The sequence below is a fragment of the Fringilla coelebs genome, assembly GCF_963513975.1.
Source record: "Fringilla coelebs genome assembly, chromosome: 3".
Taxonomy (NCBI): Eukaryota; Metazoa; Chordata; class Aves; order Passeriformes; family Fringillidae; genus Fringilla; species Fringilla coelebs.
In genome coordinates, this window is record NC_140030.1 from 109,419,320 (window position 1) to 109,442,076 (window position 22,757).

The 22,757-nt window shown below is 50.6% G+C and overlaps 1 protein-coding gene and 1 long non-coding RNA gene across 7 annotated transcripts in view; both read left to right on the forward strand.

The window, feature by feature from the left end:
* LOC311151807 overlaps positions 1-1,638 on the forward strand; it is a 67,935-nt gene extending 66,297 nt beyond the window's left edge. Inside the window, exons 5-7 of one of the 3 annotated variants that reach the window (XR_014616033.1) lie at positions 256-461; positions 1,063-1,344; positions 1,528-1,638. This is a non-coding gene — a long non-coding RNA (uncharacterized lncRNA). The remainder of the gene's footprint in view (positions 1-255; positions 462-1,062; positions 1,345-1,527) is intronic. The other 2 variants (XR_014616034.1, XR_014616035.1) reach the window with 2 other exon arrangements.
* A 2,315-nt stretch (positions 1,639-3,953) lies between these two features.
* The window catches only part of KIZ (kizuna centrosomal protein), a 28,892-nt gene continuing 10,088 nt past the window's right edge, over positions 3,954-22,757 (forward strand). Inside the window, exons 1-11 of one of the 4 annotated variants that reach the window (XM_084202487.1) lie at positions 3,954-4,449; positions 6,062-6,124; positions 7,451-7,598; positions 9,496-9,588; positions 12,807-12,827; positions 12,942-13,122; positions 13,858-14,074; positions 17,423-17,557; positions 18,073-18,237; positions 19,351-19,486; positions 20,240-20,384. In XM_084202487.1, the coding sequence (XP_084058613.1) occupies positions 6,096-6,124; positions 7,451-7,598; positions 9,496-9,588; positions 12,807-12,827; positions 12,942-13,122; positions 13,858-14,074; positions 17,423-17,557; positions 18,073-18,237; positions 19,351-19,486; positions 20,240-20,384 (1,270 nt within the window). In that variant the 5' untranslated portion in view covers positions 3,954-4,449; positions 6,062-6,095. Of the gene's footprint in view, positions 4,450-6,061; positions 6,125-7,450; positions 7,599-9,495; positions 9,589-12,806; positions 13,123-13,857; positions 14,075-17,422; positions 17,558-18,072; positions 18,238-19,350; positions 19,487-20,239; positions 20,385-22,757 lie in introns of all 4 variants that reach the window. The other 3 variants (XM_084202488.1, XM_084202485.1, XM_084202486.1) reach the window with 3 other exon arrangements.

Genomic DNA, 22,757 nt, shown 5'->3' on the forward strand with positions numbered 1-22,757 from the left:
TGGGATCCTCCGGGCTTTTCACCTTGTCCAAACGCTTCATCCCTGTCAATGCAGGCAGCAGCTCTTCAAAACCAATGGCTCTGAACTGTGGGGCTGACAGGAAAATGTCTAATTCAGTTAAAAGAATTCCCCAGTTATTTTATATTCTCCCTTTAATTTTTCAAGGCTTGTAGAAGCTAAACTTTTTCAGTCTTTCCGTCTGTACATGAGATCAATCCAGTCATTTGTTAAAACACTAATGAAATTGCCTGATAGATCTGTGTCGTTTAAAGCAGCAGCAGCAGTAGCAAGCACTGAGATCGAGCAGGATGGAGTGGCCTGGCCAAGCCGTGGCCCCGCTGGCAGGAGCTGCAGAGTGGACAGCAGAGGGAACACAGCTTGGGGGTGAAGGCGCTGTTCTCCTGGAAGAGGATCCTGGCAAAAACATGGCTTGGTGCAGGGGATGGCTCACCAAAGGCGAGGTAGGACCTTGTGTGCTGGGAACAGGTGTGGGTGCAGTGTCCCCTTTTCCTCACTGCAGTGTGCCCTTTTCCTCACTGCAGCAGGACAGTCGGGCACAGGGAGTCCTGAGAGCCCCTCGAGGGATGGTCTCCATCCCACATCTGTGAGGAGGGGAACTGGTGGTGCCTGTGGCAGACTTTGCCCTGTGCTGGGTTCTGTCTCCTCGGGTCGGGCTGCAGCTCAGGCCTTGGTCCCCCCAGCCATGGGACCCCAAGGGGCACTTGTGGCACTGTGTGTTGTGAGCCATTTCTCCTGATTGCAGTCTGGTCACTGCAGGCCTGAAGGACATATTCCAAAATGAGCCAAAATACCCTCTCCTGAACAGAAATACACCAGAGCTGGTTCAGCTTGGGGAACACAAGTTGAAGGAGCCGTGGCACAGGGCGCTCACAAGTGTGAGGTGTAGATGCTTTCTGGGAAGATGAGGGTTGAGCCCTTTGGCTGTGAGTGGTCAGGTTTGAATTCAGCCTCTGGGCTCACATCTCAGAAAGCCTGAATTCAGTTCTCATTTTTCCAGGGACGGGGAAACTTAACACTGTCAATCTCATCTTTGCTCTTCAGACAGCAGCAGACACTTGAATGAAGACTCCTCATGTTTACAGCCTGGTCACACGAGCGACTGAGACACAAAATCTCCCTGACATCCTCTCTGGATGCTTGGCCTTGGAACAGCCTCATTCGTGCCACACCTGCTCCCTTCCGCTCGTGGAGCCTTCTATGCTGCGCTGGACACTGGAAAAGCACTTGGAGATGGCTGGAGAAAGAAGGGGGCTTCCTGGAAAACCGTCTCTAAACCAGCCCTTCCCTGTGCCGTGGCTTTTCTGAGGCTCGTTAATATCAGTGGTATGTTCTTACATCTCAATTCTCCAGGATTAATTCAAAATCCACGGACAGTGACATGCCTAGGGGCTTTTCAATTATGTCACTTTTGGCTAGGGCCCTGACATTTGTAATAAACATGACATGCTTGTAACTGCAGCGGTCTCCAGGTTTCTGTGTACTCAGCCGTTGTGTTCTGCGTTCCAGGTTCCTGCTGGAGGAACTCTGTCACCTTCCCCGAGGCAGCAGATCTGGGGCCAGACGTGGTGAGCGCTGCCTGTGCATCAGACACGAGTAATGACAAGTCTCGAGGAACCGTACCGCTTAATAAAAGCATTTTATTACATTTAAATGTATTAAAATGTGAACATTAAATTCAACGCGCTAATTGCTGTTCCCAGGCATTGCCACTGACAGGAAATGGATCCTCACAATTGCTCTGCTGAGATCGCTCACTGCTGTTGCTGCTCTTTGGTTCCTGGTGTGTTATTAGTGCTCTGCATTTGGGACTTGAGTCATTAACAAAAAGGACTCGTGGCATTATGTAAATTCTGTGTGTTTTCACACAGCTACCAGGGCCTGTCTTATATGTCTCATTGACAAAAAGAAAAGAAAATGGATTTGGCTCTGCCCTGGCTTGTGGGCGAGGGATCTCAGGGGTCACCCAGGCACAGACAGGGAAAAACTCTTCCTAACACATCTCTGTGTTTCTGCAAATCCCTTTCCAGGGCAATTTGTCCCCCCCCCACTTGCTACACGTCCCGTGACACCCTACCACGGACACCAACAATGTAAGGAGTTTCCCACTTTTCTGGGAGCGAGGAGCTTCCCATCCCTGCAGCAGGCATGTGCAGCATGTGGATCCATTGCCCTGGAAAACTGGGAAAGCCTGCCAGGGGTCTCTGGTAGGTGAGAAGCCTGTGGCCAAGTGCTCAGCTCCGTGGGGATAAGGTTACTTCCCAGAGGAGAGGGGGATGCTAAAGGACACGTGGCTGCCTCCCTAAATGAAAAAGAGTGTAAAGCTGTTCAGATTAGTGCACATCAATCCCTGCACTGGAATCAAGAGAGGCTTTGGTTTGGCAGCACTGGGGACAAAGCCACCGTTTCGTTCAAAGTGTATTTAATGCGACAGAAGGAGGCGGCTGCCTTTGACAGTTTTACAGCTCTTATCAGACTACATCAAAATTAAATTAAAACAATCTAAAAGAAGTGTGAAGTACTGCAGGGAGAACACAAATAAAACACTCCTCTTTGTAGGCTTTCAGGGAAGGGACCACATTCCTTATCAGGGATGGGAGGATGGAGATTATTCTTGAGTCAGTTATGAGCCCGAGACACGGAACAAAGTGGGAAATACATCGGGGGGACCAGGCTAAGGCTCCTTATTTTTCCTTAAAAAAATAGCAGGATGTTGAGCCCTGCTGTGATTCAAACACCCTCAAGCCCCAGCCCGAGGTCCATAGTGGAAAAAACCCTCCCAGGGCTGCCCAGGAGACAAACTGTGCAGCCCGAGGGGTCAGGGACCATCAGCCCCTTTCCACCAAAGCCTCAAAACTGGAATAGGGCTTCCCATTTTTTCAGTTTGGGAATAAGGCTTCCAGTGGGCTCAGTGTTTCAGACAGTGCTGGAGGTGCTTGGAAGTTTTGCACTGCTTTAGGTGTTCTTTCAGCGAGCAGGGCCAGATTTCACCTGTGGGCTTTTGTGGAGGTGCGAGGGAGACCTCCAAAAACACATCTTTGCTTAAGAAGTAAAGAGAAAAAGGAGGGAGAACAGTCTTCACGACAAGTGCTTCATATGGGAATGCAGCACTAAAGGCTCCCAGATCCTCTGCTGGGCATTCCTGGAGTGGGAAAGCTCTGATTCAAGCCAATGTTCTCCATACTTTGTTGAGCCAGGTATTTAGATATGCACACAGGGTCGGAGCCAGGCTAATTTGGGGGCAGCTGGGTGCCACTACACCCGTTCCACAGAGCTTTTCACCCTGTGTTTAAATCCATGAGGCTGAGCTGGAGGCTGCAGGCGTTGGAAACACCAGGAATGCTGCTGGATCACCAAACCCACTCTAGGAACCCCAAAAGCTCCTGGTCCCCCCAAGGCCAGGGCATGTCCCCATCCGGAGCCTCCAGCTCCAGCTGAGCTTTCATCTGTCTGTTCTTGGCCAGAAGTTCTAACGAAGCGTAATTACTGTGATGATCTCGCACTAATTGTACTCTGATTGCCATCCTAATTATGCCTAAGCATTTCACTGCTCTCCGCAATTTTGTCTATTGATGTATCGCTTCTCCTTCATTTCAATTATTCCCGCGGTATTCAGATTTTATTGGGGCCCTGGAATTTAAGCGCTCATTTGGCAACTTCCTTTCAAAGGGATTGAAGTTTTTATCTGGAAATGAAAGGCGGGCGTTCTGTTTTCATTCTCCAGCTGGAGATGTGAATGCAGGGCTGGAGATGGCTGTGCCTGACTGTGGCTTCTCCAATATGAATTTTGGAGAAGTGACAGCACCAGAGGGACACGGTGGCATTCCAGAGGACGGGGAAATCGGGGGTTTTTTTCCTTGAAAACCATGGCGTACAATAAAGTCGGCAAAGCCGACTGTAACTGTTCAGCAGCTCCCAGTTATTTTTTGGACTGGCCCTTTGCAAATTTCCCCCTTTTCCAGTGACATGGATCCTGCGTCGCCCCAGGTGCCCTCCAGCACCAAGCCGGGGGCTCAACACCTGCGGTAACAACGTGGGGGTGAGAGATGGGCTGAGATAAATAATTATTTAAAAAACACAAACAAACAAACAAATTAAAAAAAAACCCAAAAAACCAAAAAAAAAAAAAAAAAAAAAAAAAAAAGGAAGGGAAAAAAAAAGCCTCAAGGCTTCCAAAGCGCCTCTGGGCGGCGCAGGCCGCGCCCGCCCGTCCCCATGGCAACGCGGGGCGGCACTTCCGGGGTCCCGCGCGGGGCACGGCGGGAGCCGCACGTGGGCACCGGCGGAAACCGCGCGGGGCCACCGGGATCGGGAACGGCGCCGGGATCGGGAACGGCACCGGGATCAGCACCACGATCGGGGCCACTGCGACCGCCCCCGGGCACCGGCGCCCCCGGGATGGGCACCGCCGCGACCGCCGCCCCGCGCCAGGTGAGCCGGGTCCCCCCGCGGGGTGGTTGGGGTTCGGTTCCCGCCCCGGGCGGGCGGATGCTTTTCCCTCCCTTGTTCTCATCCATGTCCTTTTTATTTTCCCCTTCGATATCTAAGTTCTGGAGGGGCTGGGAAGTCAGTCACCAGAGATTCTGCTCCTGACCGAAGGAGCGCCCCGGGACGTGTAAGCGGACTTTAAATCCCCTCTCAGCCTCTGCTGGCCGGGTTTACTCCCCGGTGCTGGGCCCTTGTCCAGCCTGCACACGGCAGTGCCCCATGCCCGGGGGGTTTGTTTGCCGTGCCTGCCCCAAGAGACCTTCCCTGGGTATCCCTGCCTGCCTGGGTGGCTGCTGTGGGCTGGGCAGGGGGTGCTGAAGAAACTGCAAGCCCTCTCTGGAGGGGAGGGAATGGGCTTTGGGGAGCGGGGGAACGCCGGGTGCGGGATGGGGGAGTGGGAAACGGGATCAGAGCGCACATCAGGTCACATCCATCGGCTTCTTCATCCCTTAGGATATCTGTGTGCTCCACTGAGGCAGGAAAATCACTTGGAGAAGTGTAAAAACAAGATCTTGAAATGTGCGTGTGCTTGGCGTAAGAGGAAATTGAAGGGATGAGGTCCCAGCTGGAGCGTGGCTGTTAAATTGTGCACATGACACGCAGCCCTAATCCTGCTCCAGGCGCTGCCAGGATCACATGGCTAAAAGGGACGCCTTGATCTCCCAGGCAGAGCGGCAGGAAGGGTTTTTCCTCGCTCCCTTCTCTGCAGGGAAACTGCAAGAGGGTGTCTATGTGTGTAGGGAGAGCCCAAAGCCACGAAATAGTGTGCCAAGACGTGTTGGGATGTGTGATGTCCCCTTTGCTGCCTAATGACAAGCTGATGCTGTTCCTGAAGAGCACTTGGCTTTGCTTGTGGCAGGGTTTGCAGTGAGAGTCTGCTGGAAGCTTCTCTTGGTTATTTTCAGTTTTTCCCTCAGGGCACGGTTGTTCATCCTCAGGTGCAATTTGGAGCTGTCCAATAATGGCAGCTGTACTCTCTTCCCAAAAGCACCCTGTGGGGTGGCTTTGGGAGAGGTGTGGGTGACTTTGTGGTTCAGCGTGTGTCTGTCCCATGCCTGGTGCCCTGGCACTGCTCTGGGCAGTTCTGATGGCTCCACAGGCTCTCAGCACCACCAGGATTCCTGGTGGGCGCTTGTTCTTGCTGCAAGTGGGGCTCACCTGTCCTGGGAACAGCTCCAGCCAGGTGTTTGTTGCATGGAAGGGGATCTGCTGTGGGACTCTGGGGCAAGAAGGGGAGGGGTGGGCTTGGGAACTGCTCATTGTGGGGTTCAGAGCCCTTCCTGGGCTGTCTGGGGTCTCTGGCTGATTTGGTGGGTCCCATGTGAATGTTCAGGCATCTCTTCCCTTGCCAGCAACCCTGTTCCAGTGAGGAACAGAGAGAGAGGGGTGAAAGTTTGGAGTTGTTCAGAACTGGGCTGGCAGATGAGTCTGTAACTCCCAGCAAATCTGACCTCTCTGCTCAGCAAGAGCTCTGCTCTGCAAAACCCTTTACTTCTGATGTTTGAAGACTTCAGATGGTGAAATACTTTTCTCACTGTGTGTTGTTTTCTTCCAGTGAAGCCAGAAGGCTGGAATTAGGAAGGAAGAGAATGGAATACACAATGGCTGATCCACACCTGTAAGCCTGTTTAAAAGCTTCTTAGGGGTGATTTTATTTTCGTTTACAAAGGTTTAGTTATCTTGGAAGGCCTTTAGAATGTTGTCTTGAAGGTTTTTCAGTAATAATACATTTATATTCATGTTAAGTGTAATGTAAAATTCATGTCTTCAAGTTATTGATGAAATGGCTGCAGCAGTAAAATAAATGCCTCATTCTGTGGATACTAAAATCTTAGGAATAACCAACATGCAGGTTGGCTTTATCCTATTTTTACAAAATCACCACGGCTTAGTCCATGCTGGAGAATCCCAGGGTCTTAGAAAGTTGAAAGAATTAAGGAGCCCTAGGGGATATTCCAGGTTCTGGTTCTGCTCTTTGGATTCTTTCTGCAGTGTTTATTTAATGTAAATTGCATGGACAGTCTGTACAAAAGGACCCCAACAAACCCAAACCCTAAACAGCAAACCAAAGCAAAAAAAAAAAAAAAAAAAAAAATCCAAAAGTCCCAGCAACCAGACAGGGTTGAGAAGTGTCATCCAGTGTTTCATTCCTTTCCTCAAATGTGTTCTGTAAAGCTCCAGGGACTGAGTGCTGGGTGCTGTGGGAGCCTCTCTTCTGGAAGGGGCAGAAAATGCAGACAACAAATTAAAGAAAAAATGTCTGGACAAGTGGAGCAGCATCACATGTACTTTGTTTCCTGGTTTTATTGGATTTGGTTTAATCTAACAGGTTTAGAGCTGCAGTTTCTCTGAACATCTTGGGGGCTTTGGGTTGCAGTTTCCCTCCTGGCTGAAGTGGAGCTGTGAGCCAGGGGCATCTTTGGGTGCCCATTTCCCTGTGTTGGCATTAATGCCATGTGGCTGCCCTGGAGGCACATCAGGAAAGAGGTCTGGCATCAGGAGAGGGAATCTGGTTTGTGGGTGGGAGAGAGCTGTGTCAGATGGATTTCCAGTGCCCCTCTTGGTGGCACCATGGCTTTAAGCAGCTGTGAAGCTGCAGCAGTGCTGTTCCCGCTTGGGTGACTTTCAGAACACATTCCTCTGCTAGCTTTCAATTTGATTTAATGGCATAGGAGTGACTAGCACATAATCCATTTAAAACACAGTTACAGGAGATTTTTTATGTGTTTACCCTTTGGAACACCAGAGCCCCCGTGTACATCTGCAGATAGGTGGCACATATATATTTATATAAATGTAGGTGCGCAGAAGAACGAGTCTTCTCCTTCTTGGTGTCTGGGGCAGCTCCCCCTCAGTATTGGTGTATTCCTCTGAGGCAGAGTGATTGTGATGCATACTTCTGGTTTATTTTCACACCTTTAAATGCCTGTTCTTTGCCCTGCAGAGTGAGGCAGAAGCTGCAGAGGCACCTGAAAGCAGTGTCAGCACGGCAGCAGCTGGCCCTGCACCGGAACCAGGCGCTGCGCCGGGAATTCCTGCAGCTGGAGGCTCACATGGAAACCACAGGCTGGGAGAGCATCTGGAAGATGGAAGTAACTTCCTATAAGACTTGGTCATGGGTGTTTGCTGTTGTTATGCAGGAATCTCCTGGTATGTCCTAGAGCTGGAATCAAACTCGGTCAGGGTCTGTATTTCAGGTTGTAGGATAGACAGGTCTGAAGTACCACAGATTCAACAGATGCTGTAAGAAAAAGCCAAGCTCTGAGGTTTCTTGAATCACATTATTATGTTATTGTTGTTGTTGTTTTTCCCTAAAGTACAGTTTGGGATGTTGCAAAGTGATGATTCCAGATTTATAAAAATCTGATTTCCAGATTCATAAAAATGAAATTGCAACATCTGCTTGTGCCACTGCTGCGTGGAGCCAGGTTTTTGAGGGAGCACAGTCTGGGAGGGGAATGAGTTCATTCCTGCTTTCTGAGAGCAGTGGCACTCCTCAGAAAGACTTGGCTGTGTTTATTCCTCACACAGCAGTAGCCTGTCGGTTCTGGTGACATTACCAGAACATCTTTTCCTGGCTGCAGTGCAGTAGCCCAGAATTCAGAACCTGTCTCTGGGGTGTGTGATTTGCTGCCTCAGATTTTTACTTGTTCCTTAAAGCAGAGCAGGAGGGGGGCTGTGCTGCAGTGCCAGCTTTCCCCTGCTGTTTGAAGGGGATTTTTCTCCTCAAAAAATGCACACCAGTCTGCCCAGTGTCAGGGCTGGTGGTTCAGACCCCTGCTGCAAGTCCCAGTCCAAGTGCCACAGGTCGAGCTGCACATGGGGTTTTTGTTCAGACCTTCCATTTCAGTGTTTCTGTGCCATCCATTTTATCTTTGCCGAGTTACAGTTACTTTTCAGAGCTGCTGAGCAAATGACATCTCCTCCGTGTTAGTTATGGAGAGCAGGAGAGTTATGGAGCATGCAATCATTTAATCTATCATGGGAGTACACAGAAAGAAATTATTGCTGTTTTCTCTCCTTTTTTTCCATAGAGAATGCCCTTTAGGAGTGCTTTATCACAACTCTGTGCACATTTATAACGTGGCTGTAGCTCACAAAACTCCTTTTGTTTCTGAAAGATGCACTTTTGCTCCCTGTGTTTGGTCAGTAATTTTTAGGAGTATAAATAAATCCACTTCAGCTTTCAGCAAAATCCAGGAGTTACATCTGAGTTTCTTCTGAGCATCTCAGCTCCTCACATGGTGAGGTTTTGTTCCTTAAAATCCGAGTTTCCCGAGCAGCTCCTACCTGGGAGCTGAGCCGCTGCTGGAGCGAAGGGCAGAGGCAGGTGAGGTAATGGTGTGAAGGATTCATTCCCACACCCGTTCCCTGGTGCAGCACGGGTCCTGCAGCGCTTTCAGCCTCGGTCTGCTGCTGCTGCTGCTGGGGGCTGCAGTTAGGAGCAGGCAGGATTAATTGCAGGTGCTGCCCAGAGCTGCTCCAATAAACCCCGGAGTGTGGCAAGCCGCGTTTGGAGCAGCCGGCAGGGAGCTCTCTGGAAATTCTGCCAGGGATGGCTCCTCACAACAGCCCAGCCAGTCATAAGATTGGGTGTGAAAAAGACGTTTTGGAGCTCGGTTCATCCCAAAGCATCCGAGTCATTGTCTGGGGGCAGCAGCAATACTTCGGTGCTACAGGTGCTGGTTGGGATGCAATAAATACAATAAATGTGAGCCAACGAGTTATTGCTGTTCTGTGGGATTCTTAAATGATGGGCATGAATAAATGTGTATGAAAGTCCTGCAGCAGATTGTGTACAGGCCACGCTGCCTGGGCAGGGGAGCGGAAAAATGAGAAGCAAATGAGATCCCTGCTTTTAAATATAGTCGGAGTTAAAAAGGCTGTGGGGGCTTTGCATTTAAAGGTGCACGTTTTGCAAAGTGGCATCTCTTGGGTTGGGGGGTTGTTCGGCCTCCAGTTTTGTGTGACGGATTTGTTCCCTTTTAGGAGCGGTATGGAAGGGAAATTAAAAACCTGTTATCCCTTCGGGAGGGCAGCTTGTCAGCAGGAGGTGACAAGGAGGAAGGACCCAGCGAGCAGGTAATGGGGGGGAAATGGGCTTTATTCCAAAGCCGTGCTCTCTCCTCGGAGCTGCACAGCCTTTCCCTGGGGATTGCGGTGCTGGCACGTGCAGTGTGAAATTGTGTGCAGCACCTGAGAGAAGGAGAACCACCTGGGTAAAAAGTGCAATAGTTTCATCCAGAGAGCCAGAATTAAAAAAAAAACCTCTGACTGTTTGCGCACGTCTTCTTGTTGGCTTTTATAATTCCTGTGCTGGATAGTGTGGAGATGGTCGTGACCGAGGAGGGAATGTTCCTAATGAGGGATATTTGCAGAACTGCAGCCGAGGAGCCGTGCGCTGTGTTTATAATTTTGTGTGTTTTGACCTTTCCTCAGAAGGAGCAGAAGGAGATTGCATATCTAAGGAACAGACAAAAAGACTGACAAGGAATACTTAAATATCTGCTGCCATATATCTGCAGTAATGCAGGCTCCTAATCCCTCCTCCTATCTCCATATAAATGATACAGTTCAAGACCAGAGCTGTTTTCTCCACTAAAAGCAGCAAAGCTCTTTTAGATGAAATGTCTAAAAACATCTTGTAATAACTTGGAGCATGCTGGCAAGAGTAGTCACTTGTGACTGTGTGTGGAAGCCCCTCAGCCAGGCGGCGCCGGAATAGGCAGGACGGGAGCATCACTCCATTATTCCGAGGAGCCGGCAGCACGCGCGTCCCTTAGGCTACAGCATTCATTAAGGAAAGCTTACTGGGCTGAAAGCTGGGAACAGATGATAACGGGATATGATTTTCATATTTAATGCATTCCTTGGAAGAGTGTGTGTGCTGCAGATTGATAGAAGAATCAACTGCTACTTTACTAAAAGACTTTCTAGTTTGCCCTATAGCTACCGATGGAATCATTCAGCCAAGAAATTAACTTTTTCCCCTTTTACCTGCTTTATGTATCTGCTAAGCAGGCTGCTGGCTGCCAGGGAATGTTATTATGCAGTTAAATGTTTGGTATTTAAGACTCTTATCAGAAAAGAAACAGAGGCCACACTATTTTGTTTTTATAGTAGGAGGAAGGTTTTTGGTTTCCTTTCTTCAGTGCATTAGCAGTCGTTAATCTGAGTTTATAGGAAGTTTTCCCCATAGATTAAAAAGTTAAAAACCTTGAATTTAGAGCATTCTTTAAACTGTAATACACAAAGCAGTGAAGCCTAGCAGCCTTGACCTATATAGGCAGGCCTGTGGCGGGGTGCAAATTGTGGTTTGAACTGGGAGGTGTTGTGGGGAAAGGTGAATTTATTTTGGAATGTGAGCTGTCCAATTAGGGCAGGCAGTGTGGGAGATGGGATTTCCAGCTGATGGAAAAGTTGTCATCAGTACTAGAGCATCAAAGGCTTGTGCTGTGACTTGAGGGTTTTGAAAAACTGTGGGCAGGTTTTTGGCACTATGACAGTGTGGTGTGTACCCAAAAATGTCAATTTGTGTATAATAATGGAGTGGATTGTGGATTCCTTTATCCCCTGTCCTCTTCCTCCTCCCTCCTAAAAAACAGAGGTAACTTCAGCTACATTTTGCATTTTTGCCATGTCCCTGGGGTGTGTTTCAGCTCTTAATTCTGGGGGGTTTTTTTCCCTTCAAATGTGCTGGCTCTTCTGTCCAAAGCACAGGAGTTTGTTCTCAGTGATGTGGTGCCGAGTCAGTCACAGAGACAGTGTGCAGTCAGCTCATGGGATGTCCAGGATACAGCTTGTGGAGCTGGTTTTATTTCCCAGCCCTGGGATTGGGATGGCTTCCTTCAGGCTGGCTGGGATGCAGTGACTGAGCCGTGGGAAATATGCCCTTTTGGGCTCCCAGTGTCAAGGGGAGTCCGTAAGTTCAGAAGCCCCACACTGAAGAGCTCCTTCCCAGCTGACAGAGTTGTACAGCCCGGGCTCCTGGACCCTCTGCGCTGGGAAGTCAGCTTGGAACCTCTTCCTTGGAGCCTTCAGAAGAGTCTGGACTTGGGCATGCTGGAATCTCCCAGGAACACCTGTGGGTGGCAGAGTCCCTTCCCCAGGAAAAGGATTGATAGGAATGTGCTGTGCCTGTGCCTGTTTGAAATCCATTTGTTTTGGAACACTGCATCCAGGAGCTGCCAACGCCATGCAGGACTGGCAGGAGACATTTGAAAGCACCAAATCCCACGCCTGAGAAGTAATTAGGAGGAACCTGAGAGCAGTGGTGATGGAATAAGCTGTGAACTTAATCTGAGCGGCAAACCTTTACTACTGCTTAAAATGACTTCAAGGCTTTTTGTTCTGCTCCTTGTTACGTGGAATTTGAGCTTTTTTAAGGAACCTTAGTCACAGAGCAGACAAGATGCCTTTGTTTCCTTTCAGCTGGGCTTGGCAGCTGACTTGGTGTGGGAGGAAGAGGTCAGGCAGTGAAAGAGATGGGAGAGGTGTGGAGGTGACTGCAAATTGTGCTGCTGGAATTTGGGGCTGGAGAGGAAGCCCTGCTCAAGTGTGAACAGTGGCATTATGATGGCTAATTTTGGCTGTGCATAAACTGGCCATGACCCTACAGCAGTCATGGTGACAGAAGCCACTCCTCCTAAATTGTCCTGATTGAGTAGGTTTGCAAAGGAGAAGAGGCAAGTGTTAAAAGGATTTAGCAGCAGAGTGGTTGTATCCTGGAGCTGGTTTTGTGCAAGTTCAACAGTCCTTGGAGGAAAGTGCCGTTCAAAATGTGTCTGCTCCGTGTCCCGTGTCACCTGGTGGGAAAGGCCATGTCACTGCCATGGGAAGAGCAGGAAGGAGACAGTGAAACTCAGTTTTGCCTTGTTCTGTTGTGTGAGGGAAGCTGGATCTGCTGAGTGATTCTCACATGGAACACGATGGTCCCTCTGGGCCTTGTGGGCAACTCCAAATGTGGTGCTTTGGTCCAGGGTCTCCAAACCCGTGTAGGATCCTAATCCCAAAGGTTTGACTCTTTGTAAAATCCAGTCACTATTTAGATGGGTTTGAGTCCTTGGTGTGTAGGGGGTGCAGACAGCTTCTGCCACTGGATGTTTTGGCTCATGGAGCTTTAATGCAGGCATGTGCCCTCATTGCACACTCTGTGTGCCAGGGGTTGTGTCATATTAATGCCACAGCAAACTCTTGAATTCTGTGACACTTTTCAGAGTCCAGCATGCCACCCTCAAGAAGCTGCCACACAGTTTGACTCCTGTTTGTCTCCTTCAGCCATGTCCCACTGTATGTTCCAGGTGCTGCAGGCCGGAGGACAGGTGGGAATTGGCACCAATGCAGCCGTGCCAGGAGAATTGGGCTATCCAGCAGCAGCCTTGTTGGGCTGCCCCACACCAGCTGCCTCAGCCACAGGAGGTTTGGGCTCTCAGCAGGAGCCCCCTCTGCGCTCCCCATCCCCTGATGGGCTTGGTCCCGAGACCAGCAGCGCTGCTGGAGAGAGTGAGGAGGGAGCAGTGGGACACAGGGACCCAGCTGCCAGTGAGGAAGGCTCTGAGCAGCTCACCTCAGCTTCTGGTGCCAAAGCAGCCCCCCCGAGGGCAGGAGGTGTTCCAGGTATGGTGGTGGTGTGTGTCCCTCTCTGCCTCCACCCCAGCCAGAGCCTGCCCACAGCTGCTGCTCCTCCTGCCCCTCTGGCACTGGCCTTGGAGCGTGGTGGCTCTTGGTCCTTTTTTCTCTCTTTGTTCCTTTCTTCCTTTTGACGCCATTTCCTCTCAGGCTGCTCAACGGGACAGGGAGGACACCCTGGGGGCTGATCCTGGTCAGGGGCACTGTGAGGGAAGATTTCCTCACTGCTGTGCCCTCAGAGGCCCTGGCGTTGTCTGAGCCTCGTGTGAAGAGGTGTAATGTGAACCTGCTTCACCAGAGGAGTCACTTCTGGGTCAGGCTGATTGCCTTCTCCCTCAGAGCAGGTGCACAATAGCTGGTTGATTCCCCCAGAACTGATTTGGTCAGGTAGCACAGCTGGTCTCTGTGCCGAGGCCGTTTCTGAGAAGTGCCAGGTTTGTTCCCAAACCCCAAAGGCTGCAGCCTCTCTGCACTCCCCCTTGTGAGAGGAACATGGAAGGACAGGGGCCGAGGACAGGGAAGCCCACAGAAAAGAGGAGCAGAGGGATGGATGGATGGGTGGGTGGATGGATGGATGGATGCTCTCTCACACAGGGTGAACAGTGTAGGTAAGCTTGGTTTCAGTCCCTACACTGTGAGCTACTCCATGGTCCTGCTAATGTTTCAGGAAGAATAATTACAGGTTTTATATCTTTGATTTATTATTTTTTATTGTTATTACAGGGGCAAAGCCTAGCCTGAGCAGCTGGTGCGCTCACAGGGAGGGCAGCAGTGCCAAGCTCCTGGTCCCTGCCAGTGCTGAGGAGGAGGCGAGGCCAAGTGTTCCCAGCCTGTGGCAGGAGCAGGGCAGGGATGCCCAGGCTCCAGAGTGCTCCCTGCTGCCCCCACCGAACCCTCCTGCGGCCCAGGAGGAGCCCTTGGACAGCTCAGCACCACACAGGTACCACCTCCCTGTTTTCTGGATCAGCTGGGCTGGTCAGGGCACTGAAGCTCACACCACATTCTCCCCTGTCCTTTAGTACCTTGTACCTGTGCTGGGCATTCAGGGGCTTCGGGCCCCTCGCTGGGCTCAGAACTAGCAAGGGAAGGATTTGTTACTAAAACGCAGATGATGTTCTTTAAATGTTCAGAAATCTTATTCTAGTCACTCTACTTGGTAAAACTTCCACTGTTTGAACATTTTGTTTGGAAATAGAGTAAGAGAGGATGAGGACAGTGCCCTGCAGACACGGGGCCCATCCTCTGCTGCAGGATTTTGTGGCCAACAAATGCAGCACGAGAGCATTGGGCTAAATCTATCCCGGCAGGATTTTCAGCCTCGCAACGCCCTCATGAGACAGGGAAGTGCATCCCTGTCCTGGTGGGGCAGTGCCCACGGCAATATGGTCCCCAGAGCTGGCCCAGGTCACTCGGGAGGACTGGCAGGTCTGTAGTGGGATGTCGTGCGAAGGAAACAGTGCTTTTACCCCTAGAGAACAAGTGCTTCTGCAGGAGGAGTTCTCTTCTGCCAGTTGGTTGGGTTTTCCCATCTTTGTTGTTTGCAGTGTTTAAATCTGTTAATTCTGTTCCTGGGCAAGCTGTGGTGGTGCTGATGTCAGTGCTGGTTTGGGTGTTGACACCTGAGCAGAAACTGAGGGCCATGGCAGAAACTTAGGTAACTTTATCCTTTCCTATTTGCATCGGGCTGTTGCTCACTATGGAAACATCGTCTGATTTACATGTAAAAAGCTTTCCCCCAGTCCTCCCTTTGTATCCCACCTGTTAATCACAGCAAAGCAGGCGAGAGCACCGAGTGCCTGTCTCTGTGAGAGGAGTCAGAGCCGACCCGAGCACCAGCAGTTTAACCTTGTGTTCCCTCCCCTGCAAGGCCTTGCTGTGCAGTGCCTGATGAGCCACGGAGCAGCTCTTGAGGCCCGGGGAAATTATACACAAGGTTTGAGCCACCTGCATTGTCCCCAGTGCACGGCTGGAACCGCAGCACAGAGCTCTCCTCCTCTTGTGCCAAGCTGAATGCCTTTGCTTCTCAAGGCCATGGAAGTGGGATCACCACTGCTTGCTGGTACTGCAGAAAAGATACAGGTTTTAATTTGCTTTACCTGAAAATGAAAAGGCAGATCCACTAGCAGGAGCCATTCTCTTGTTGTGCTCACAGCAAGGTGGGCTTTCCAAGGCACCGGGAATGCAGCGTGCGCACTTGAGCCTTGCAAAATTAATTGGCCAAAAATCTTGTGGAAAAGCTTGCAGCTGATTAGTGCATGAATTTCAATTGTACACGTTACACAAAGCATGGGAATGCAGCTTCCTCTGTTCTGTCACACCAGGGATTCACAACATACGATGTCCTTCCAGTCCCCGTGGTTTTCTCTTGCAAAATTCCTGTGTTGGCTGAAGAAGCGTGCTGAAATTCACCAAATTCTGTGTATTTGTTGCTTTAAGTTGAAATATCTGTAACTTGGACTCTCCCACTGCAGCAGTGTCACTGGCATCAGAAGGAAGGAATTCTTCATACACTTTTGATGAATGATCTGAAATTAGTACAAGGGATGGTGTTGAAAGGAGCAGAGACCATGGCTGACTCCAGAGGCAAAACCAGTCCTTGTTGTGTGCCAGGAAGCCACAAGTTTTTATCTTTAGAGCAAATGCCTCTCCTGTCTTACTGCAGAGATGCCAGCCTCTGTTTTTTAAGGAGTTTTGGGGTTTTTCCCCTGCAGTGAAGTGTTTGCAGCCAAGGAAGGGAGATGTTGTTGGGACAGGTGATTGAGCAGAAGGTTTTCATCTTGTTGCAGGTCACAGTAGGGTGCTGCAGCTTTGTTGCCTCAGTTATCAGAATTGGTGATTGTTGGACAGTGTTCCAAAGGATCAGAGGCTGCTCTCCTGCCTTCTCACACCCAGCACCACGGGAAGAGCCTGGGATGGGTTTTCCTATCAGCAGCCCCCTGGCACCACGGGGGCCCGTGAAGGCTCCTGGTGTCCCCTCCCATGGAGCTGCTGATCCAAGGGGAAAGGCTCCGTGTCCTCTTACCATTCCCTGCAGCACCCAGCCCTTTCTTTGAGGGCTTAAACCCGGGGGGTGGGAGGCGGGGGGAGAGGGTCTCTGAGAATTAGTGTGGAGAAAGATGATGACTATTTTAAGGCCTGAGCTGAGGGGGTGGAAAAAGGCAGAGCTAATGCCTGTGCTGCTTCAGCTGCATTGAGGAGGACTTAGCACAGATGGATTGTGCATTACAAAATGTAACACATAATTCAAGCTGTCAGCTTAATCAGACTGTTTCCAGGAAGCAACCTGTAAAAGAGAAGGACCTCTTGTTTGCTGACCTCTGATCCGTAGCCTGCTGCAGATTGTCATACATTTTGTTTTTCTTTATGTTGGTGTCCCTTCCTTCCCCTTCCCTTTTTATTATTGTATCCCTCTCGAGTGGCACCCTGGAAGGACCACCCAGCGGGAGGAAAACAATGGGAAACGAGCCGGCCGCTGGAATACAGGGTTTGTAAGGCTGGGGGAAAAGAGAAAGCACTGTTTAACTGCCTATGTGATCTCCCGGGCATTGTTTTGCTTATTAAATGTCTAGGAAACTCGACTAAAGACACAGCAGCCCCCACTTAATTGTTCACTGTTGCCCAACACTCGGAGGGAAAACACAGCTTTGGGCACAGCTCAGCACGAGTGTGCAAATGCTGCAAGTTTTTGTGCACAGAGCTTCTCCCTGGAGGCAGAGTAAGCCAGGGTTAACTGTGGAAACATGTCAGCTCCTGCATGTGGGGGAAAGAAAGAAAGAAAACTCTTTTGCCCCAGCTTGCCCCAGCTGCGGTGTTCATTGCTGGCGAGACCTGGGCTGGGAGCCCCACAAAGAGGCAGCCGGGGACCTGAATAGCCATTTACACCTCTGTCCCGGGATTAGCCCGCGGCATTGTTTCAGTGGTTAAGTCCTCATTTGCATCATTATAGAGGTGCAGCTTCATCAAAACCCCTCTGAGGTTCCAGGGCTGTCCCCATACCTGTAGGTGGTCACCAGATTTGTTTCGCTTGTGGAGGTGAAGGAATTAAAGTGCTCGGCACGAGGGTAATTTCCATGCAGCGGCTCAGCCCGGGCTGATTTTTGGATGGTTTGTTTGCTCATGTGTTTCCCCCACCCCACCCCTTCCTACAGAGCTCGGGAACGGGGTTCTTGCCGTTGGCTTTGGAAAGCTCAAACGAAGCTGTTTATTTCCCCAAGGGGTGCGATGAGAATGCACTGACGAGCCCTGTCACACATCGTCCGTGACTCCCACCCTGTCTGTCCATCCTCAGGTCTGGTGGGATGCAGGACGAGCTCCAGGAGCTCTGCCAGGCGCTGCAGTTCCTGGAGGGCCTGGTGGAGAGAACGAGCCCCCAGCACCGGGCGCTGTACCAGGGCCAGTCCTCAGGGACGGCGGAGCTGCCCAGGTGAGTGAGTGCAGCCCGGGTAACAAAAGGCCCCGTGCCAGAAAAACACAGTAAATGCAGCAAGAGAGCAAAGGGAATCCCCAGAACTCGGGTGTTACCAAAACCAGTGGCAGAGAGCCCTCGCTGTTCCTCCTCAGCCTCTGGGCCCCTAAGTGCAGAACTAGGAATTGCTGGTAACTTTATTGACAACGATGCACAGCTTCCACAGACTGAGACTCTTGTAGGCAGCTGATGATTGGAGGATTCCTCGGGAATTAGGGAAAGGAGCCCCAAACAGGCCTGCCCCCCAGCTTGCCACTGGAAAGGATGTGCTCAGCTTCCCTCTCCCTGGGTGGCTGCACCTGGTACGTTCCAAATGCTGAGTGTGACCTCCCTGTCCTGTCCCACACATGTCACAGAGCACCACGGATGTCCGTTTGTCCCTCTGGCTGTCCCCTGTCTGTCCTTGGCTGTCCTGTCTCCAGGCTGGGACGGGCTGTGCTCACAGGGCTTGTCCCCTCTGCTTTGTGTTGCAGTGCTTGTGCTGGGGCCAGCGGGCTGGCTCAGGGTGACCTCGAGGTGATGGAAGCCGTGGTGCTGCGGCAGCTCCAGGCCGTGTCCCAGTGCGTGCGGAGCGGGAGCCTCCCGCTGGAGAACGCTGACGAGGCCGTGGGCAGAGTGGGGCACGAGGAGCACACCAGGTACAGGGGACACAGAACCCACCAGGGCTGAGGAACATCTCTATCTCTGCCCCAGACCTGTGCTGCCCCTCTGGCACCGAGGCAGCCAGGCCAGCACTGGCAAACGGAGCCGCCGGAGCGCAGTGGGAGCATTCAGGAGTTCATTTATTTCCCTCCCATTCCCCAGTAGTGGCTCCTGCTCCACGGCGCAGCCCCAGCATCCCCCCAGCTCATCCGGTCCACAGTGTCTCCCAGTCTCTGGCAGGCAGGGAATTGCAGGAACTCCAGACACCTCTCAGCCAGCCATTCCCAGGATCTGAAAGTAAGGCTGAGAAACGTAATTCTGAGAAGGAAATTATTCTGTTTGAGACAGAAGATGCACGTGGCCTTTGAAAACAACAAAGTGCAGTTATTCAAAATGGGCTTTTTTTTCCCGTGCATATGCCACAAGGACAAGTGAGAATTACTTTTTTTTTCAGGTCTCTTTAACCCAGCAATGAAAACAATTTCCATTCTGCCTTGCTTAGCTGCTGTCTAGACCTCCCTCCCTGTCGCAGGCTCCGCAGCGCTCAAGTGCTGGCAGGATCGGGGCACTTGTGAGCACTGCAGAAGGGTCTCTCTGCAGTAGCTGCCTCTCTTGCAAGGCTGATACGCCTGCGGGCACCAACAGCTCCTTGTGTCTCCTGAATGGTTTCTTAGGGACAAACACTCCTGGAGTTAATTGGAATTCACTCCTCTGAAACTTCACTGGAGCAGCAGGAAAAAAAACAGCTTTGGCAAACAAAAGGATTGCAGGATTGAGACTTTCTACATTAAAAGACACCTTAGTTGCTTTTTTCCTTTTTTATTCTTTCTGAGGAAAAGACAAGCCTGTGGCAGTGGGTGCCAGGCTGTGCTGCCAGGAGTAAGTAAGGCCAGGGTTGTGTTTTTGGATCCTGAGCCTCAGGACAGGGCAGGCATGATGATGATGATGGTCACCCCTGCCCATCTTTCAGAACTTGCAAGTGGCTTCCTACATTTTCCACTTTGAACATTTTTAAAAGAAAAAGTGGGAATTAAGGACTGGATGGGTGGTGGCTTTTCCCAGCACGTGTGGCTGGGGTGTCTCACTGAGGGTGCCGGTTTGTTCCTCAGGGACACGGACGCGCTGTGGACTCTCCTGAGCCACCATGGTGTGTTCCTGAAGCAGCACCGGGTTCAGCTCCCAGAGCAGGTGGCAGAGATGTTTGAGCAGCTGCTGGCTTCGGGAGAGAAGGAGCAGGACCATCAGGTGGGACTGACACCTCGGGTAAATCAGGGGCACTGGAGGTTCTGCACCGCTGTGCCCAGGCGGGCTGTGGCGGTCAGGGCAAGGGCGGGCAGTCTGTGGTTAGCCAGCCCTGGCGTCTCAGGGAAATATGTCTGGTGTTTCATCCCACAGGAAAAGGGACTTTTTAAGGTTCCCACCCTTTAAGCCAGTCAGGAATTGGAACATTGGAACAAGCTCACCCCTTTGCTTTGGTGCACGAGGCTTCTACCTTCATCTTTCTCTGTGACTTTTTATCATTATGTATTTTGACTTCTACCTTTGTCTTTCTCTGTGACTTTATCATGATGATTTTGACTTTTTTAAAGCAGAATGAGGTTTGGTGCTGAACACACAGAGCATTTTATAAATGGTAGCACACTCTTGTTTTTTCTAAGTTAATGCATAAGTTTATAGCAAATTATTTAAATAAATCAATAGAAATGGTATTCCATAGGCTGTGAGTGCCTCAGCCCCTTACTGTGCTGTTAATAAATTGATTTACTAAACAGTGAGAGAGTTAGGGCAGAACATAAAGTAGATTTTACAGACTCACGTACATAACTTGTCCCAAAACCAGCCCCAGAGGAACACCCTAGATGTCAGGTAGTGGAACATCTAACAGCAACACCCTGAAAGCAGATTACCCTGGGAGTGTAGATTAGCCTGAATGTGTGTTGGAAAACACTCAAGGGGGAGGATAATGGAGCTGTGGCTGTTTCTGTTTTGAACACTCAGTCTGTGCTGGTGCTGAGAGAGGCCCTTCCAGGAGAGTGTGGGGATGAGCCACCTGTCCAGAGTGATGAATCCTCTCTCAGCCTGCCATCGATCCCGACCAACGGCGGGGGAGGAAAGCAGGAGGAACTGGCACAGCAAGAACCAGGTAAGGGGTGTTCCAGCTCTGACTGCCACTCCATGTTCCTGCTCTGGACACAGGGGAGTTCTGTGCAAACCCCCAGGGGACTGTGCTGTAGCTGCTAGTAGATCAATGCACATTTGTGATGGATTTGGGGGATTTTCCTCAATATCTTGGTATTGTTTGTGATTCTGGCTCCCCAAACTAAGTGATGCCTGTGGTGGTGGGGTTTTCTGAAGGAGAGGAAAGGCCAGGCCCTGTGGCCACTATAAAATAGATCAGTGAGTTCTGTGTGCATGTTTACAAAGCATCTCCCATTTAGGAACTGGGGGATATATTTGCTGCCTCTTGTGACAAAGCCAGACCGCAGAAGGAATTGCCAAAATGAAAGGGTTCATGCAGGGCCATTTCCCAGCTCAGGACGTACTAGTGCCAGGGAGAGCCCAGTTCATTCCCTCACACAAGGAGGGAATACGTTATTCCAGCAATGGCAGCTTGCTTGCTCTGCTCCTGGAACACCCCTTCCATCGGAGTCTGGCAGCAGCAGGCAATTAGGCTGCTGTGCTCTTTGCACAGCAAATGCAAACAGGCTGCTCCAGGCTCCGAAATCCACGCCACTCTTATGTGCAGAGGCGACCAGACTTTGACTCAAGCTAATTTCCTGCAGTGGGTCTGGCACACGCCACCGCCACCAGGCATTGCTGCAGGTTGTTTGTTTCCCAAATCCACGGGGTCTTCAATTCCTCAGGACATTTGGTTGGCTTGTGAGGAAGCTACAGAGAGGCAGGGTAGCAAGTTCCCAGTGGGCACTGCTTTTCTAAGCAGTAATGGATAGTTTAGATCAATAAACAAGAGATAACAAAAGTGGGAAATTAAAGGGAGTAGGGCTTAAAAGCAAGCAAACCGGTCTGATGGCTGCTGCTTTGAAATGGTTTCATTACGGTGTGTTCACATCCAGAAGTCACAGGCTGGAGTGAAGATGAGAGCAGGCAAGAAAGTGTGGTGGGAAAGATTCCCATTACAGGTGGAAGGGGTGGCTGCATATTAACCTCAGGCCCAGCATTCGACTGGGTTATACAATCACACGCCAGCGGCTCCGTGCCGCGGGAGACTTCAGAGGGAGCAAACCCAGCTGCTCGCCCTGAGCACAGATTAAATGTCACATCACAGAGCCCACGTTGGCAGAAACAAAGGTGGGGAGCACGGTGCCTCTTTAATTCCTTGTAATCATGTTCCACGTTTCACCGTGTGAATATCCTCTCCGCAAGCCTGTCGGTGCCTGCCGTCCGTGTTACAGGGGTCAGTCTCTGTGGTGGAGATCCAGTAATTATATGGCAACTCCAGAGGGTGCTGGTTTGATTCTTGCTGTGAGTAATTGACTGGGGATCATTAGAATAAGCGTGGGGCAGATCCCTGCCTGGCAGGAGCCGTGCCTCTGCCAGCCAGGAGCCTCCTCTCTGCCTCCTGTACCAAAGTTGCCTGATAACAGTGGCTCCCTCCAGCCAGTGTCATCACTGAGAGACTTCCTGACCTCTCCTGGCTCTCCCACGGAGCAGACGTGCAACTGCTAATGCTTCCTGTGTGTAAAGATGCCAAGAAGCTCCTTAGCCAAACCCAGTAACTCCAGTTCCAGCCCGTCCCTTGCGAGGGAGCTGTCTCTGCTGTTCCTCTGTCTCCGGGAGTGAGGCTTCTCACACCTCACTTGAAAGCCAAGCTGCTCCTTTCAGACATGATTCATCTTCAGCCCGTGATCTTCTGTGGGCTTCTTATTCCCCTCCCCTCCTCTCCCTGCCAGGCAGCTGCTCATTCCCTTTTATCATCACCATTTGCTGTGGCCCCGGGGCTCTGGAGTCATTATGGGCCTAAAATAGAAGCCACATCTCTTGTGTGTTGGCTTTTGGGCTCAAACAACTTGTTTTGAGGGGTTTAGATGAACTGATATTTGACAGCCATCCATACATGATTGTTTTGCTGTATGACTTTTTCTGAACTTAAGGGATACAAATTTGGGTTGATTTTTTTTTTAAATTTAAGTATTTGCTGCATTTTTTTAGTGTTGGTTTGAAACACCAGAAGCCTTTTGGGGCTTTTGATAGACTTCACTGTGAGAGCTGTGTGGATGCACTTCCAAGCAGTGTTTAGGACGGCACTCTGGGAATGCTTCTGGAGTTTTGGTTCATTTTTCTTTTACTTCTGTTACATAAAAAGACAACCAAAACATTAATTTTCTTGAATATCTGTTAAATATTCCAGAAATATTTCTGTTGGTTCTTTAATGCCCTGCCCAGAGCTCATGGGAGGCCATCTATGGATAAAGGGCTTTAAAGGGATTGTACCTGGTCCACAGCTGGCCCAGAGAGGAGCTGGCTGATAACAGCAGTCTCTTGTGGTACCAGGTTA